Source organism: Gobius niger, assembly GCF_951799975.1.
Source record: "Gobius niger genome assembly, chromosome: 15".
NCBI classification, from domain to species: Eukaryota; Metazoa; Chordata; class Actinopteri; order Gobiiformes; family Gobiidae; genus Gobius; species Gobius niger.
The window spans coordinates 4,340,946-4,358,945 of NC_136866.1; the positions used below are offsets into that span (position 1 = coordinate 4,340,946).

Below are 18,000 nucleotides of genomic sequence, written 5' to 3' on the forward strand. Positions count from 1 at the left end.
ATAATCCGCAAACTAATAGCTATAACATATATCTTTCTAAAGTCTTTTGTTTGGGCCGTTGTTTTGACTTGTAACCCTGATTTATCTCTCTGTTTTTCAGCCCTGTTCGGCCTTTTCGATTCCCCAAAAGGTAAGAGCTGCCATTGACTTCACTGCCTGATGGTTTCATGCTCCCCTCCCCTCCCATCCCATCCCACGGTGTCATTCCTGTTTGTCTCTGGCCTGTGTTTGCGAACAGCTCAAGATTGTAGTGTCTCCAAATATTGCATTAAAAGTATTTGTATTATTATTTTTATTTTGCATGACAATGAGCACGATTGAGCATTTAGATTTCTTCACACATTTGCTCATTGAAACTACAGTCTGTTCTACTTTCCCTCAGCTGTCCGACCTGTTCGTCCCTATCTCACTCACTAACAGTGGCTTGTTATTGTCATTAACATCATCATCGGTTAAAGTTTGGCGTGATTCAGTGTGATTCTACGTCCTTTGCAGTTACGCGGAGCTGATCGCTGATTGGCCGGTGGTGGTCCTGGGCGTGTGTACTGTCCTCATTGTGGTGTGTGCTCTGGTGGGTGTCCTGGTGCCAGACCTACCAGACTTCTCCGACCCACTGCTGGTGAGTGCACGAGACTCTGGAAGGGGCAGAAATGAAATGCGGTATATTTAGGGTCGAGGTGTACTTTGTTGTCCGTGTAGGGAAGTTCGTCCTCTGCATTTAGCCCATCCTTTACTCAGTTACCTAGTTAAAGTTCGATATTCTGCTTTGGCAATGTTATTTTTCACACACGTAGTATTTTATTGAACTTATCTTCATTTGTAGGTGAAACTTGGGGAATTAGAATATGGTTGAAAAGCTCATTTATTTCTGTGATTCAACTTGAAATGTGAAACTAATATGATATAAACTCATTACATGCAGTAAGTCACATATACCGTGCCTTTATTTGCTATAATTTTGATGATTATGGCTCAAAATATCCATTTATTTTTTACCAGCTGAGTCATAATAATCAAAATTATAACAAATAAAGGTTATACATATCTCACTTTGCATGTAATGAGTCTATATCACACATTAGTTTCACAGTTTGAAGTTGAATAACAGAAATCAATGCACTTTTTAATGATATTCTAATTTTCTTTACACACTTGCACTTCATATATGTTGTTTTGAAATCCATTTGAATCCATGTTTATTGCATTGTACAGCAGATTACAAATTAATTTTAGCGCCTCCGATGTAAACTGTTGGGGCCAGTGCCAACTTTCTTCTCCACGGCAAAGTTAGATAGGCATAGGCGTCCATATTTTTTGTATTTGATAGATCTGTAGGCTTTTAAGTTGGCTGTATTCTGCATTTGAAAAAAGAAAGTATCATACCACATTTAGTGATATAATAACAGCTCTGTCATTCCCAACCTGCTACTTTTGCTTGTTGGTACGTCTATTTTCATCTCAGCGTTTCTCTGCAGGGGTTCGAGCCTCGGGGAACAGCGATCGGCCAGAGACTGGTCACATGGAACAACATGGTGAAGAACACGGGCTACAAAGCCACACTGGCCAACTATCCTTTCAAATACGCTGATGAGCAGGCCAAAAGGTACCGGGGGCTTGAACGAAACATGGAATGGGCTGAGAGTGTTGGGTCACAAGGCGAATATTGTGCATATGTATCATTATAAAAGCAAAAAGTATAATTTGTCATGTCAGGGTATTCTGCATTTTATCCATGGGAAGAGGAAGGAAATGAACTCGGGGCTCCTTGGTCTTCTCTAAACATTGAAAATCATAGCAAATTCTTGAAGTTTTTACCGTAAATGCTCTAATATAGGCCGGGGCCTTTATTTACTCAAAGGCATCTAGGACCAGGCCTTTATTGGAACCAGGCCACAGTTAGAGACAGGCCTTTATTTCTATTTGAGCAAAACGGACGACCAGGAAAATGAAGAAAAACGAGATTTGTGTCCATTTGCACCTAAAATATTAGGTTTATTTATTAATGAACATTTCAAACCCTCTCCCAGCGGCTGGAACATTGACGCCTTTTATTTTGTCGGGACAACAGGAAGTGTTTCGTTGCTGTTAGCGGAGCTTTGACATCAATGTCACTGCAGGTTTCTGTTTCGTTTTTACCGCGGACCGGATTATTTGTTGTTATCTTGTGTAAAAGGCGAGTTTAGACGGAGCGTTTGTGTTTGTGATCGATCATGAGACTGACCCGAGAGAAGACGAGACGCTCGCGCTGATGGGAGGAGTTATTTTGAGGCGTGGGACTGACCTGCACACGGAGCAGCTGGACGTGCTTTGAAGACGCGATGGAGACTTTATTAAAACCCTTGAGGGTCACACAACTCTCCCCCTGTTTCCACAAATAGTCACAGGAGGTTTGAAAAGTGTCTAAATCTGTGTCAAAGTTACGCTCGGATCAGCTCCTCCGCAGCGTCCCCCTCGGCCCGGATTCCTAACTTGGGGAATATTTCTACCGCTATAGTTTCTAATAAAAGCCCCGGCCTGTTTTAGAGACCGGCTTTAATTTGCCTCCGGCAGCCGCAAACCCGGCCTCTGTCAGAGACCCGGCCGCTAATGGAATACAGGCCAGTCTTAGAGCATTTATGGTATATTGATTTTAAAATGTTCTCATTGATAGTGAAAACGCTTGCCATGCGGTGTGCCTTTGCTGTTTTTGCAATGACAGCTTTGTGATGTTCTGCAACTGAGAGCCACTCATCCGTTCTATCGGCGAAGATAGTGGAAAACCAGTCCACAATACGTTGCTTGTGAATGAAGGTTATGGAGACACTGGGGCGCAGGTGCTGAGGGCTTTGGGCGCGGCGTGTTGATGGACAGCACTGACGGACCTGATGAAAAGCCTCAATCTTTCACCGAGATGAAAGAGGGGGACTGTGGGGATGTGTTGTTCATTGTCTTCGGCAGGTCTTTTCCAACTCCTGAAGAGGTTCGATTTAGTTGTTTTGCGTCAAGTTGAATCAGTTGTGTTGCTTGATCGCTGTCGGACATCGGTGCTCGTAGCAGAAGGTTTTGTGCTTTTCTACAGAGTGGGGCCAGGATGGTTGGTAAGGAGAGATCTTCTTGGTTACAAAGGGCCATGGGAGAAATTTCGGGGGATATTAGAGGAGTATTGTAAGAACGGGCGCCAGCGCACTTTGAATGGCTGCCCTGCTCTGCAAAAAGTGAATGTCAAGCATTGGCTTAAATGTCTTGAATTGAGGAAATGTTTCTTGTTTAAAGCAGTTTTATCTCATTTAGACTTTTTTTCCTGATCTGACCAAGTTTATTTTGCTCTTTTGAGGACGTTTGTGACGAGTTCTAGGGTAAATCTCTCTTGAAATAAGAAAGTAAAACTGCCAATGAGATAAGACCAATGTTCTTACCCCATTGGCAAAGAAAATTACTTGAAATAAGGAGAACATGTATTGAAACGAGTCAGAAACGTCTCAGAACAAGTGAAATAATCTGGGTCAGGAGCCCGCCTACATCTTTCATTGTCAAAACATCTCAAATTCGGATTATTATGCTCAAATTGAGACTTTTATACTAATCTACTTCATTACTTTTTGCAGTGTGGAAGATTCAAAGATCGTCCAAATGGCTCAATGCATAACTCCAGATATGTTTCGACAAGGGAACAACAGGGAACTAGTAATTGCTGCATCTCATTTGCCCATATACTGAAATAATACAAGTATTTTGACCTAAAGCGTAGCTCACTATGAGGAGCCAGGATATTTCAGTGGATAGATTATAATGTCTGCTTTTTTTTTTTTTAAATTGACTCTGATGACTGGTAGACGGGCTGCAGAAAATCAGGCGGTCCTCGGGGCGTCTGCGAGCGCGGGTAAAGTGACCCCGCTCGGAACATTGGACCGTCCCGTCATTGTGCAAATTGCAGCTCAGTGATTATAAATGCTTTCAGCCAGTCTTTCCCTCTGCCCCGCAAGCGTCTCGGGCTCTATTGTCTGTCTGCCGTCTTGTCTGCTCATGGAATTGTACACTATACTCGGACTTGGGGCGGTTATTTCTGCCGTTATTCCTTTTTCGAAATTGCAATCGAGGAAAGTAAGAAGCATTCATTCATTCACGACACACACACTACAAAAAGTAAATATCAAGCATTGGCTTAAATGACTTGAATTGAGGAAATGTATCTTGTTTTGAGCGGTTTTTCGCTAATTTAGTCATTTTTCCTGATCGGACCAAGTTTACTTTGCTTGTTTGAGGACATTTCAGACCAGTTCTAGGGTAAATCTCGCTTGAAATAAGAAAGTAAAATTGCCAATGAGATAAGACCAATTTTCTTACCCCATTGGCAAAGAAAATGACCTGAAATAAGAACGAAATGTATCGAAATGAGTCAGAAACATCTCAGAACAAGTGAAATAATCTAGGACAAACGCCCAAGAACAACTTAACTACTGTCAAAACAACTAAAATTTGGATTATTATGCTCAAATTGAGATGTTTATACTGATCTAGTTAAATACTTTTTGCAGTGCACTCAGTTTGTTTGGATGAGTTCTTTCTCCTTCTACCTAAATTAAAGAGAGGGGGTGGGGGGGGGGTGGGGAAACACATCAACCAGAGCAAACAAAAATATATTTGAACATTGTTAGATTTAAGACCTGTCTCTTCAGGAAGGAATTTAGACTTTGACCGCATAAAACTGAAATGCAACCTCATCGTGTTTGGTCCCAACAGTAGGCCGCCTGTCCCTAAAGTTATGAGGGCTTGGAAGCCTAATGGCACATGCATGTAATTTTCCACGGATATAATATGCCAGAGCAGTTTGAAAATGGACCTTAAAACACTCCTGAACGTAGCTGAACGTCCTGACCTTGGCCCATTTATTAGAGCCCCCTTTTATAACGGACATAATACCATTTCTGTGGTGAGTCACCGGTGTTTTGGGTGGGACCTGGTCATTACAGCTGCTTATTTTCATCGCTAAACTCCGTGTGCCTCCTCCGCTTTGCGTCACCACGGCTTGGCCAAAGAAGTGTCTGTTCACTGTGTTCTCATTCGGTCCCTCTGGGTTGGACGCTGTTCCTCTCCTGTCATCGGAGTTCATGCTTTGACATTAGCCATAGAGTTACATAGAGTGTGTGTGTTTTGGCTTGTTTGCAGTCACCAGGAACCCCGTTGGCCCGAGGACCACTTCGACCGGGACAAGCGACAAGCGGAGTGGGACTTCAGCAAAGACTACTTCTGCGACGTTCCAGGTAACGGCTCTGTTCATCGTCAAAACGGATGAAAAAAGACTGAGCCTTGTTTTATTTGCGGCGTCCCTAGAGTGAAGTATGTATATGTCTTTTTTCGAAGAGCAAGATTTGGTAAAAACACTAGGGCTGCAACCAACGATTATTTTGGTAATCGATTACTCTACGGATTATTTTTTACGATTAATCGATTAATCGCTTGGCTGTGAATGGTATATGAACATTTTATTTTTTCATTTTTTTTAATCAGATAAAGCTAAATCGGCATCATTTGAGGATGTGTTGATGGAGTAAACTTAAAGTGAGTGTTTTTGGAGGCTCTTTCTGCTGATTCTGCTTTATGATTGGATGAGAAACAGACAGATATTTATGAAATTTTCAATGTACAAAACACTAAAGACCCTAACCTAGAAAAACAAAGTAGGTTTCCATCAAAAATAAAAAAAAAATTTCATGTAATTTTTGCTCTTTTTAAGTCTGTGTTTACTAGAAAATGATGAATCGATTAGTAAAATAGTTGACAACTATTTCAATAATCGATTAGTTGTTTCAGCCCTAAAAAACATAGATAAGTTTTAATGGAGTTGTAATGTATGTTTTGTTGACGCCTTTTCATATGTTTATTCTTCGTTATATTGTTAGAAAGCAGAGTGTCTTGTCTCCACAGGTGACAGTTACTCGAGGCTGGTGTTCTCCTCAGCAGAGGGCAAGAACCTGTGGACCACCCAGGCCATCAAATCCATGTGTAATCTGGATAACATCAGGGTACGGTGTGTTTCTGCTTCGATCCATGTGTTGATTTCTACAGAAAAGGCTCATGTCTGCTCTGCTCTGTCCAGGTGAGGTCCCATAGAGACTACTGGAGCCTGTGTCAGCGCACCAACGATGCCTCCTGCTGTCCCAGCTGGACTCTGGGCAACTACATCGCGGTGCTGACCAACCAGACGTCCTGCCAAAAGATCACAGACCGGGATGTGTCACACACACTCAAGATTCTACGTTCATGTGCCAAATACTACCACAATGGCACTCTGGGGCCAGACTGCTGGGACATGGCCCTGCGCCGGAAAGACCGTAAATGTGCCAACGTGCCCCGGAAGTGCACCAAGTACAACGCCGTCTACCAGATCCTGCACTTCCTGGTCGACAAAGACTTCCTCAGCCCCAAGAGTCTGAACTCCCCCCCTCCAGTGCTCAAATACAGCATGCTGTTCTCCCCCACGGAGAAGGGTGAGTCAATGATGAACATTTACCTGGACAACTTTGAGACCTGGAACGCCTCGGACGGCGTCACCACGGTAACTGGAATCGAGTTTGGGATCAAACATGACCTGTTTCAGGACTACCTTCTGACGGACACGCTGTACCCAGCCATCGCCATAGTGATCGTGCTGCTGGTGATGTGTGTGTACACCCGCTCAGTCTTCATCACTCTCATGACCATCATCGCCATCATCAGCTCCCTCATCGTCTCCTACTTCCTGTACCGCCTGGTCTTCAACTTTGAGTTCTTTCCCTTCATGAACCTCACCGCGCTCATCATTCTGGTGGGCATCGGAGCGGACGATGCCTTTGTTCTGTGTGACGTGTGGAATTACACCAAGTTTGACAAGCCTCACGCAGATCTGTCCGAAACTGTTCGTGTTACTTTACAACATGCTGCTCTCTCCATGTTCGTCACCAGCTTCACCACCGCTGCCGCCTTCTATGCCAATTATGTCAGCAACATCACCGCCATCCGCTGCTTCGGAGTCTACGCCGGCACTGCCATTATAATCAACTACATCCTCATGGTGACGTGGCTTCCTGCTGTGGTGGTGCTACACGAGCGCTACCTGCCCAACGTGTTTTCCTGCCCCAGTTCACCCCACCACCAGAGGGCGACCTGCACTAGGGTGTGGGCTGGCCTGTGTCAGAGTGCCGCCAAATGCCTCTTCACCGTGTCAGAGGCTTCGCGCATCTTCTTCGAGAAAGTGCTGCCCTGCATCGTCATCCGGCTGCGCTACCTGTGGCTGCTGTGGTTCCTGGCCCTCACGGTGGGCGGGGCGTACGTCGTGTGTGTGAACCCCAAGATGAAGCTGCCGTCTTTGGAGCTGGCTGAGTTCCAGGTGTTCCGCTCCTCGCACCCGTTCGAACGCTACGACGCCGAGTACAAGAAGCTGTTCATGTTCGAGCGGGTCCACCACGGGGAGGACCTGCACATGCCCATCACAATCATCTGGGGCGTGATCCCGGTGGACGACGGAGACCCCTTAAATCCCAAGAACAAGGGCAAGCTCATTCTGGACGGCAGCTTTAACATTGCCAGCCCTGCCGCGCAGCTGTGGATCCTCAACTTCTGCCAAAAACTCCGCAACCAGAGCTTTGTGTTCCAGTCGGAGGGGCAGGACTTCACCAGCTGCTTCATAGAGACGTTCAAACAGGTCAGTGCAAGCGTAACTGCGTCTAAAAACACCTATTAGTTGACTGTCTTTAATGATGTTTGTCTGTTTTTTTCAGTGGATGGAGAACCATGACTGTGAGGAGGCCTCGGTGTACCCCTGCTGCAGCCAGTCCATGTTCCCGTACAAACAGGACGTGTTCGAGCTGTGCATGAAGAGGGCCATCATGGAGCTGGACCGCACCACCAACTACCACCTGGACAGCAAGACGCCGGGGCCCCGCTTCGACATCAACGACACCATCCGAGCCATCGTCCTGGAGTTTCAGAGCACCTACCTCTTCACTCTGGCCTACGAGAAAATGTACCAGTTCTATCAAGAGGTCAGATAATAAAATAAACGTTTCCGTAGCTTGATTAGACATTTGGACATTGGACATTTTATTATGGGATGAATTCACTCATTGTTCAGTCTATAATATAGGCTAATGCAGTGGTTCTCAACCTTTTAGAGCCGCGACCCCCATTATAACAGTTCATTAGGATCGTGACCCCCACCCGGGTCAGACCATGGGAAAAACAGGGACATTAACCCCTTAGCTCCCACCTGAACCGAGCACATTTTCTCCAGTTTGGCTTTACCCCAGTCCAAAAGCTTCTGGAAAAAAGCTGTGAAAATAGCGACAGAACTGAGACGAAAACAATGACGGAAATGTGACAAAAAAGTGACGAAGAATATGATAAAATGGCAGAAATGTCACAAGAAATTGATTAAAAAATTGACGAAAAAATGACAAAAAAAATGACAAAAATTTGATAAAAAATTGACGGAAAAATGAAATAAATGTGCCAAAAAAAATTACAAAAAATTGACAAAAATGTGACAAAAAATTGACAAAAATGTGACAAAAAAATGACAAAAATGTGACAAAAAAATGACAAAAAAGTTACAAAAATGACTTGAATACCCAACAAAAAAATGATGGAAAAAAAATCTGATGACGTGAGGAAAATGATCCTCTCGGTTCAGACGGGAGTTAAGAGGTTAACCTACATAACTTTTAAAAAACAAAGAAAAAACAATGGCTAAAACAAAAATGAATTAAATTTAGAACAAATAGCATGTATGCTACAACACCATAATAATAATACTAAAATATATATTTTATCTATATGCTCTGGCGACCCCCGAAATTTGTCTTGCGACCCCCAGGTTGAGAACCCCTGGGCTAATGTGTGTGAAGTGTTTGGTAACATCTGTTTGCCTTCTGTTACAGGTGGATGAGTGGATTTCGGAGGAGCTGCGCTCAGCCCCCGCCGGCCTCAGCCACGGCTGGTTCATCAGTAACCTGGAGTTCTATGATCTGCAGGACAGCCTGTCGGGCGGCACCCTGGTCGCCATGGCGCTCTCTGTTGCTGTGGCGTTCAGTGTGATGCTGCTGACAACAATGAACATCATCATCAGCCTCTACGCCATCCTGTCCATCGCTGGGACCATCTTCGTGACTGTGGGCTCCCTGGTGCTTCTGGGCTGGGAGCTGAACGTGTTGGAGTCTGTCACCATCTCTGTGGCGGTGGGGCTGTCGGTGGATTTTGCTGTTCACTACGGAGTGGCCTACCGCTTGGCTCCAGAGCCCGACCGTGAGGGGAAGGTCGTCTTCTCCCTGTCCCGCATGGGCTCAGCTATCGCCATGGCGGCACTCACCACCTTTGTGGCGGGGGCCATGATGATGCCGTCTACAGTGCTGGCCTACACGCAGCTGGGCACCTTCATGATGCTCATCATGTGCATCAGCTGGGCCTTCGCTACCTTCTTTTTCCAGTGCATGTGCCGCTGCCTGGGCCCCCAGGGCTCCTGTGGACAGATCCCCCTGCCCCGATGCCTGCGCCTCAACACCCTGTCCCCTCCAGTGCAGGACAAGTACCAGCTGGACTCCGGCGTTAAGGCGGAGCACTACGAACTAGAGCCCCTCGCCTCTGGCCCAAAGGACAAGCCCCAGGAGCCCCTGTGCAATGGGACCCCTCCAAACAACAGCCCCTATTACAGCACACTGCCCACCTGCCACTACTGCTCCTGTGCAGACAGACCACACTGGCCCCCACAGACAGACCAGGACCCTCTCTATACTCAGTACGTGCAGTGTCCCCCAACCCCCCAGCACTGTCATCAGGGACGAACCGGCTGCCCCGTTAGAAAGCACTGTAGCCCCCCCGCCAACCACCATCCCTCCCCTGTCCCTCACATCCCCTCCTCCCAGGCCTCTCAGGTGGAGGCCCCGCCCAGCCCCCCCTCACAAACACACCTGGACAGTGGCCAGTGTCCCGCCTCAGCGCCACAGCCCACAGACACCTGCTGTAAACAGACTGACCCCAGCAGCACAGAGGGCACACAGAGGCGGGACCGGACGTCACCCGACCGGCCCGAGGGAGGCGGCAGGACTAAGAACAAGTGCAATTCAGAACAGGACTCAGGTGAGCCCAAACCTGAAGGCAGCCCCAAACGCAACACGAGCACAGCGCCCCCTACAGAGACCTTATGTTAAAGAGTTTACATATTTATATTCCACATGTGCCACACTGTGTTTTCTTTGTCACTGAGGCTATTGCATTAAACCCGCCCACTGTAAAAGAGTATTTCACACAAAAAAATCAGTCAGGAAGTGCTTTAGATTTTACTTTTGGACTTGCTGTGGAAAATATTTGTTTAAAATGTCTCCACGAGAATCCCACACTCGAGTTGTGATTCTGTGTAATTGCCCTTAATGTTATTATCACAACAAAACAATGTGCCACTTTTTTTTTACAAGCAGAAACAAATCATTGTCTGACACTTTGTGGAAAACAGACCTCATTGTGCATCATGTCTGCGCATGCCTCAGATAACAAAGATATATGATTAAAATGACTTTTTCTTTTTTTTTACACTGATTTCCCGGTGCCAGTGTCATGTTCTGCTCACGCACAGCCCATAAACTCTGCGAGGCTCTGTTGATCTGCAGCTGTAATCGCTGCAGCGTACACCTGCTTTATTGTCTCATAATGACTAGCGCCGCAGGGCTAATGCTAATGCTTACACACAGCGTCACGTCCTGGAAATGGCCGTGACTGACACAGTGTACACAAGAACTATTATCAGTCGGATTACACTGCAAAGGACAGAACTTGCCATTTGTAAAGAAACGGTTCACAAGGTCATGGCTTTTCAGTAGATTTAAATTTATGACTTCTTTCCTTTTGAAGCTTGAAACATTGGGGGGGGAGGGTCAGACACTTGAGGCAGTGCGGGTGAAGAGTCTCCTAAGGACACAATGACAATTATCAAAGTCTCTTTTGTCACTATTTATTCTAGACCAAAGTTTCCCAAACTACAGCCACTCCCCACAGTCCCAAGTCCAACATTGTGGATTGTGGATTTAGTCGGCTGCATATATGAAAAAAAAAACACCTAACCCCAAAAAAATGCTACAAAAGGTTTTTCAATGGTTTTCTGTAGTATCAGGTGTGCTTATTAACATTTAAAAGTTTACCAAAATCTGACCACTGGAAAGGTCTAATTTTCAAGATGGCGTCCAAGAGGGTGGCGAGATCCTCCTTTATTATTCATCCAAGTCATTTTGGTTCTAACCCCATGTTTTGGGTATCTAGGAATCCAATGGGCTTGTTCAAGTTGTAGTCACATGATCACATAATTGTATAATAGAAATCGTGGACAAAGACTCTATATATTAACATTAGCGAGTTTGTCACGGCAACGGCACACATTTTCAACGCAACCTCGCAAACCTCGTTTTAAAGCCCCAACGCTCTTCTTCCCAACGCAATAAAAGGCAAGTCTCTGCGACATTTACTCGCGGAGATATTCACTAAAGTCTGCGAGGTGAGCGACCACGTCGGCCCTGACATGGTGGACCTGGAAGAGTTTTAGCCTCTCTGTTATCTTAGCATTTTATCAAACTCGCTAATGTTAATATATAGAGTATTTGTCCATGATTTCTATTATACAATTATGTGATCATGTGACTACAACTTGAACAAGCCCATTGGATTCCTAGACACCCAGAACATGGGGTTAGACACCAAAATGTCTAGGATGAATAATAAAGGAGGATCTCGCCACCCTCTTGGACGCCATCTTGAAAATGAGACCTTTCCAGTGGTCAGATTTTGGTAGACTTTTAGTATGTTAATAAGCTGCTACTACAGAAAACCATTGAAAATCCTTTTGTAGCAATTTTTTGGGGGGTCAAACCATATTTTCAGCCGGCTAATTGTCACATTTGTTGTAAAGTGTCCCGGTATTGAAGCTTTTAGGTTTTTCTTCTTCGTGTTTTCGTCAGTGCCAGTGAGAATTGACTTAATTATTAAAACGAATAATGCTCCATGAACCATTTAATGTGCGTCAGCATTAATGTCATCCACCCGGCCGTCCAGAGTCCTTATTAAAAGTCCATTTGTCAGCTAAAATAAACAGCAGCGAGAGGCCAAGGTAAACTGGCATCAGCGCACGGCCAACGCTCTGGAGGAGGAGGGAGCCATCGGCCGCTCGGACAGCTTTAATCGCCGAGAACAGCTCTGCACCGTCTTCAAGAACCCACTGCAGCGAGTCGTCGGAGCCAGTCCTTTTTTTTCCCCGTCATTTCCATTGACACGTTAAATTTACTGTTTTATTTTTCGCTTCCCAGACACTCTGCGGAGGCTTCTGTGGAAACTCGATTAGCTCATCACAAGGCATTAACTTCACTGGGAGATGCTAGTTTCCACCACAGCCTTTGAAAGGGCTCCAGAAAAACACTCTCGGAAAATAACATTCAGAGGCATTAGAGATGTTGGGCCTGTCACACCCATAATAACCCCCCCCCCCCCCAGAAACACCCGCAAACAAACAAACAAACAAGGCCCAGAAAAGCAAGACACACTGTGCTCAAAGTCTGCCACCCACAGAGAAGAGGGCATGGAGGGGAATGGCTGCCAACTGCTTCAAGAAAAAAAGAGATTAAACAGAATGAGCACTGGTTTAGAAAAAGTACGACAACTGAACTTGTGTTGCCTTAAGCTGCACGAGGACAGCGTGACTGAAAAGAGGAATATCCCCATAAGAACCTCCAGAATTCAGTCACTTTACTGGAAGACGGGACCAGTGCGCTGGGAGAGAGTCCCATTATATGTTTCTGAGTGTAAGGCGCATTCTGCTTTCTAATCATACTGTATAAGTGTCTTGAGAATCGAAACTAAAAATAAAAACATAAACGACATTGACGTTGCGTGTAGTTTTTGTTCATAAATCAGCATCACAATTTGTATTTTTTGTTCACCTCATATCAGGGGGCACGTTGAAGGAATAGGCCACCGTTTTTAAATACTGAGATATGTCGAGCTTAGACGAGTTGATGCGTAGCTGTCTGGTCTTTACGCGGGCCCTCAGTCACGTAGACAGAGCACAGACGGCGTTAGCATAGCCTCTCCTCGTCACATCTGTGGATCCAAAAGGGGGTGAAGTTAGAAGCAGCCGAGCTCTTCCACGTTTTCCCTATATTGCAAGTACGCCTATACTGCTATGTTGCAAGGCGTAGTAATATTACTACGCCTTGCAATATAGTTCTCCTTTTTATCCGCTCAGTATCGACATGTTTAATTTTGTGTGACTCTACTTGGATCATGTAAAGGCTCATGTAACTGTATTTAAATAGGTAAAACGTGGAAGAGCTTGGTAGCTTCTATCAGGGGCGGACTGGCCATGTGTCCGTTCTGGAAGAGCAACAGAAGGGCCACTGGCTCTAGGGCCACTGGTCCCGCCTCAACCGAGCTTTACCCAAATCTAAAAGCTAAAAAGAAAAGCATCAAAATAGCGACAAAAAGAGGATGAAAAGCCAAGAAAAACGCAACAAAAAATAACAGAAAAAATCATTAATATAACAACAAAAATATGACAAAAATGTGGCGACGTGACGAAAACTTTCCATCACTTTTGTAGGTCTTAGCTTTCAAATGAGGCGTTACATTGTTGATCTCCAGTCGAGAAGCTTTTAGATTTGGGTAAAGCCCAGTATAAAAAAACATGAATCTAAAAGGAATTCCGTGGAGTATGGTGTGCCACAAGGTTCAATTTTGGGACCATTATTATTTATTATTTATATTAATGATTTTGCTTCTGTTTCTACGACCACCTTTCCCGTTCTTTTTGCTGATGATACCAATCAAAAAAATAATAATAAAAAGCCGACCTGGGGAAAATGCACTTGTTAATGTTAAGGCGGGGGGTAAGAGGTTAAAATATATATTTGTGGAAGTCACAATTACGCTAATTTGGGCCAGGCTGGTCCGAGCCCAGGGCTGTTTTTCAGTCCCAGTCCACCCCTGGTTGCTTCTAACTTCAACTCTGTTTGGATCCATAGATGAGAAAAAACAACTAAAAAAAGTTGCTGCTTGAGCGTTTGTTTTGTATATTGAGTCCGTATTGCTAGCAGCCGTCAGCTATTATTATCATCTTCATTAAGCTCTTTTAGTTACTTCTGTGGGCGCCCGCTGCTCCACTGCTACTAAAGAATGAAACAAATAAAGCTCTGTATGTTATTTTCAATTAGTGAATTTCTCTCATCCAACTGTCAGTGTTTTGATGTTTTATCCTTCAGTCCCCCTGCTGGTCGCAGGCAGCAGGTGCAGTGTGTTTCAGGAGAACACAGGGCCATGAGCCTGTTCTAAGTATATGCTACAGGTCTGAAATAACTGAGGAGACGGAGAAGCCCCGGCGCCTGTTTACAAGGTAAACATTTGCCTCCACTTTTCACATGAGGTTCTGCTGCCCTGGGCCAGATTTATGGAGCTGTGGCCTTCCCTTCCATTAGGCCACAAACGTTCACAGTGTTTGGGTAAAAAGTCTAAAGCATTTTCATGTGTGCGCAATAACAAGTTTTACAAATGTCAGAAACTCCATCAGGATTATGATACACTAGGCCAGGGATAGGCAGGTTTTCTTGGTGGAGGGACGATTTTCTTTATTGTAAACAGACCGAGGGCCAAAGCCGCTGATTAACGTAAAGCACAGCACTGGGAAAATGACCTAAAATTGCTTCAATTAAAGTTCTTCTATGTTGAATTTGAGTCGGTTTGAACTAATCCAAGATACGAATGCTATAGCGCCGATGGAACAAGAACCAAACCCTCTAGAAGTCAGACAAATAATCTTTTTTCACTTGAAATGACACAAAATTGTCTGATTTAAGAGAATAAATACTACTAGAGGTTTTATCTAATTTCTTCCTTCCTCTTTCCAGTGCAGTTCTTTCAAATACCAGTGTTGTACATAATATATGACCTCATTGAGGGCATTGACAGTATTTTTTTTTAGCTTTTTTTCTCCCATAATGTTCAAAGTTCTCTCTGATTTGTGTAATAGTGTTTCTCAAAATCATCTTGAGGGCCAGAGGTTCTGTGCTGGAGGGCTAGATTTGCCTACCCCTGCAATAGGCCTATCCTACAATCAACACAAGTACACTTATATTTCCTGAGCATTTTTGTTTTGCAAGGTGCCAATTAAGAAAATATTTGTCTTCCTGAGTCTACCAGATTCGCCTGGTGCAGCCTCACCCACTTCCTCATCTTTAAATAGGCTCGAATAGGCTGAGAGTCGACACAACCAGGCAACCTCCAGACACCAGTCCAAGGCGGGGTTAGAATCAGACGCAATCAAAATGAAGCAAACTGCAGAGAATTGTGTGTTTCTCCCAGAACCCCTGATATAGATATTGTCTCCCAGTAAAGAATCCCTGCAGGAGATCTGGGGAGGCCCTCTGGTGGCTCTGCTTGAAAACATCCTGCGTGTGGCCTACGTGATCCAGGGGAGAGTGGACGGAAGCTTCCTCTGCCCAGTGGCTTCCTGTTTCAGACTCAGAGGGATGAAACTTTCACCACCACAGTCGCCGTGAGCTTTGACCAGCCCGAGCGCACGTGTGTCCACTGCTCACGTCAAAAACTGCCCATGTCATAGAGTCATGCGTTATGTTGCATACATAATAATACATCAGACTGAAAAACAAAACAGCTATATAATAAATGTATGTTTTGATTCCCGTTACATCTGTTATAACGTCTTAACCCCCACCTTAACCGAGTACATTTTCTCCAGTTCAGCATTACCCAAACTGGAGAGCTAATAGGCCAGGTCTCATTTGAAAGCTAAGACCAACAAAACTCATCTAAACTGATCTTTTGTTGTCGTCACTGTTTTGACTTTTATTTTGTCCGATTTTTGCCCCTTTTCCCATCACTTGCTTGTTGCTCTTTTGTGTATTTTCCATTGAGTTTTGTGTCATTTTTGCCACTTTTTCCACCGCTTTTTAATCACTTTTTTGTCTCTTTCTCGTCCATTTTTTTTTGCTTTTTTGTCACATTTTCGTCACTTTCTTGACGTCTTTTCGTTGCGTTTGCATCCTTGTTTTGGTCTCGTTTTGTGTCACTATTGCAACGATTTTCTTTCAAAGGAGCTTTTAGATCGGGGTAACCACAAACTGGAGAAAATGTGCTGATTCAGGTGAGGGTTAAAGCAGCTATCCCTGATTTTTTTTATTTTCTGTTATTGGAATAAAATTTGTTTTGTCCTTTAGTATATGGTAAAACATTTATCCAAAAAACACTGGTTTTAAAGCCTTTTAAACAGTAAAAGGCATATTTTCTGTGAAGTGACAGTTTTCCTCCTGAAAGTTGTGTCCATGTGATGAATGTTGATGTTGTAAATGCATTAGGAAAGTTTGAGATGAGTTTGGAGCAGAAAATAGCTATTTCTTTGTACAATCAGGTATAGCTCCTTTAACCTTTTACCACCCGCCTAAACCAAATGCATTCTGTCCTCTTTGGCTATTGTATAGGCCTGTGTTAAACCTCATTTGAAAGCTAAGACCCACAAAACTGATCTTTTTCCTCGCGTTGTTGCTGTGTGTCACCTTTTTTATGTTTTTTATTTCTTTTCTTTTTAAAATTTTTGTCACGTTTTTGTTGAATTTTTGTCACTTTTTGGTTGAATTTTTGTCACTTTTTTGTTGCATTTTTGTCACTTTTTGGTTGAATTTTTGTCACTTTTTTGTTGCATTTTTGTCACTTTTTGGTTGAATTTTTGTCACTTTTTTGTTGCATTTTTGTCACTTTTTGGTTGAATTTTTGTCACTTTTTGGTTGAGTTTTTGTCACTTTTTTGTTGCATTTTTGTCACTTTTTGGTTGAATTTTTGTCATTTTTTTGTTGAATTTTTGTCACTTTTTGTTGAATTTTTGTCACATTTTTGTTGAATTTTTGTCACTTTTTGTTGAATTTTTGTCACATTTTTGGTTGAATTTTTGTCACATTTTTGTTGAATTTTTGTCACTTTTTGGTTGAATTTTTGTCACATTTTTGTTGAATTTCTGTCACATTTTTGTTGAATTTCTGTCATTTTTTTGTTGAATTTTTGTCACTTTTTGGTTGAATTTTTGTCACATTTTTGTTGAATTTCTGTCATTTTTTTGTTGAATTTTTGTCATTTTTTTGTTGAATTTTTGTCACATTTTTGTTGAATTTTTGTCACATTTTTGTGGAATTTCTGTCACATTTTTGTTGAATTTTTGTCACTTTTTTGTTGAATTTTTGTCACTTTTTGGTTGAATTTTTGTCACTTTTTGGTTGAGTTTTTGTCACTTTTTGGTTGAGTTTTTGTCACATTTTTGTTGAATTTTTGTCACATTTTTGTTGAATTTTTGTCACATTTTTGTTGAATTTTTGTCACTTTTTGTTGAATTTTTGTCACATTTTTGTTGAATTTTTGTCACATTTTTGTTGAATTTTTGTCACTTTTTGGTTGAATTTTTGTCACATTTTTGTTGAATTTCTGTCATTTTTTTGTTGAATTTTTGTCATTTTTTTGTTGAATTTTTGTCACATTTTTGTTGAATTTTTGTCACATTTTTGTGGAATTTCTGTCACATTTTTGTTGAATTTTTGTCACTTTTTTGTGGAATTTTTGTCACTTTTTGGTTGAGTTTTTGTCACATTTTTGTGGAATTTCTGTCATTTTTTTGTTGAATTTTTGTCACTTTTTGGTTGAGTTTTTGTCACATTTTTGTGGAATTTCTGTCATTTTTTTGTTGAATTTTTGTCATTTTTTTGTTGAATTTTTGTCACATTTTTGTTGAATTTTTGTCACATTTTTGTTGAATTTTTGTCACATTTTTGTTGAATTTTTGTCACTTTTTGGTTGAATTTTTGTCACATTTTTGTTGCGTTTACATCCTTGTTTTCTTCTCACTTTTTGTTTACACTTTTTTTTACTTAGGGTAAAGCCAAACCCAAAGAGGTTAAGAATATCAGAGTGTAAATATATTTCAGGATTTTATAATAAAACATAAAACTTGATGTATTA

The 18,000-nt window shown here is 42.9% G+C and overlaps 1 protein-coding gene across 1 annotated transcript in view; it reads left to right on the forward strand.

Moving 5' to 3' along the window:
* Positions 1-10,230, forward strand: part of disp1 (dispatched homolog 1) — a 33,424-nt gene extending 23,194 nt beyond the window's left edge. The window contains exons 2-9 of the mRNA XM_079571785.1: positions 101-130; positions 496-619; positions 1,476-1,603; positions 5,146-5,240; positions 5,905-6,002; positions 6,077-7,660; positions 7,737-8,000; positions 8,895-10,230. Of these exons, the coding sequence (XP_079427911.1) occupies positions 101-130; positions 496-619; positions 1,476-1,603; positions 5,146-5,240; positions 5,905-6,002; positions 6,077-7,660; positions 7,737-8,000; positions 8,895-10,160 (3,589 nt within the window). The 3' untranslated portion in view covers positions 10,161-10,230. The remainder of the gene's footprint in view (positions 1-100; positions 131-495; positions 620-1,475; positions 1,604-5,145; positions 5,241-5,904; positions 6,003-6,076; positions 7,661-7,736; positions 8,001-8,894) is intronic.
* Positions 10,231-18,000: the final 7,770 nt, after the last annotated feature.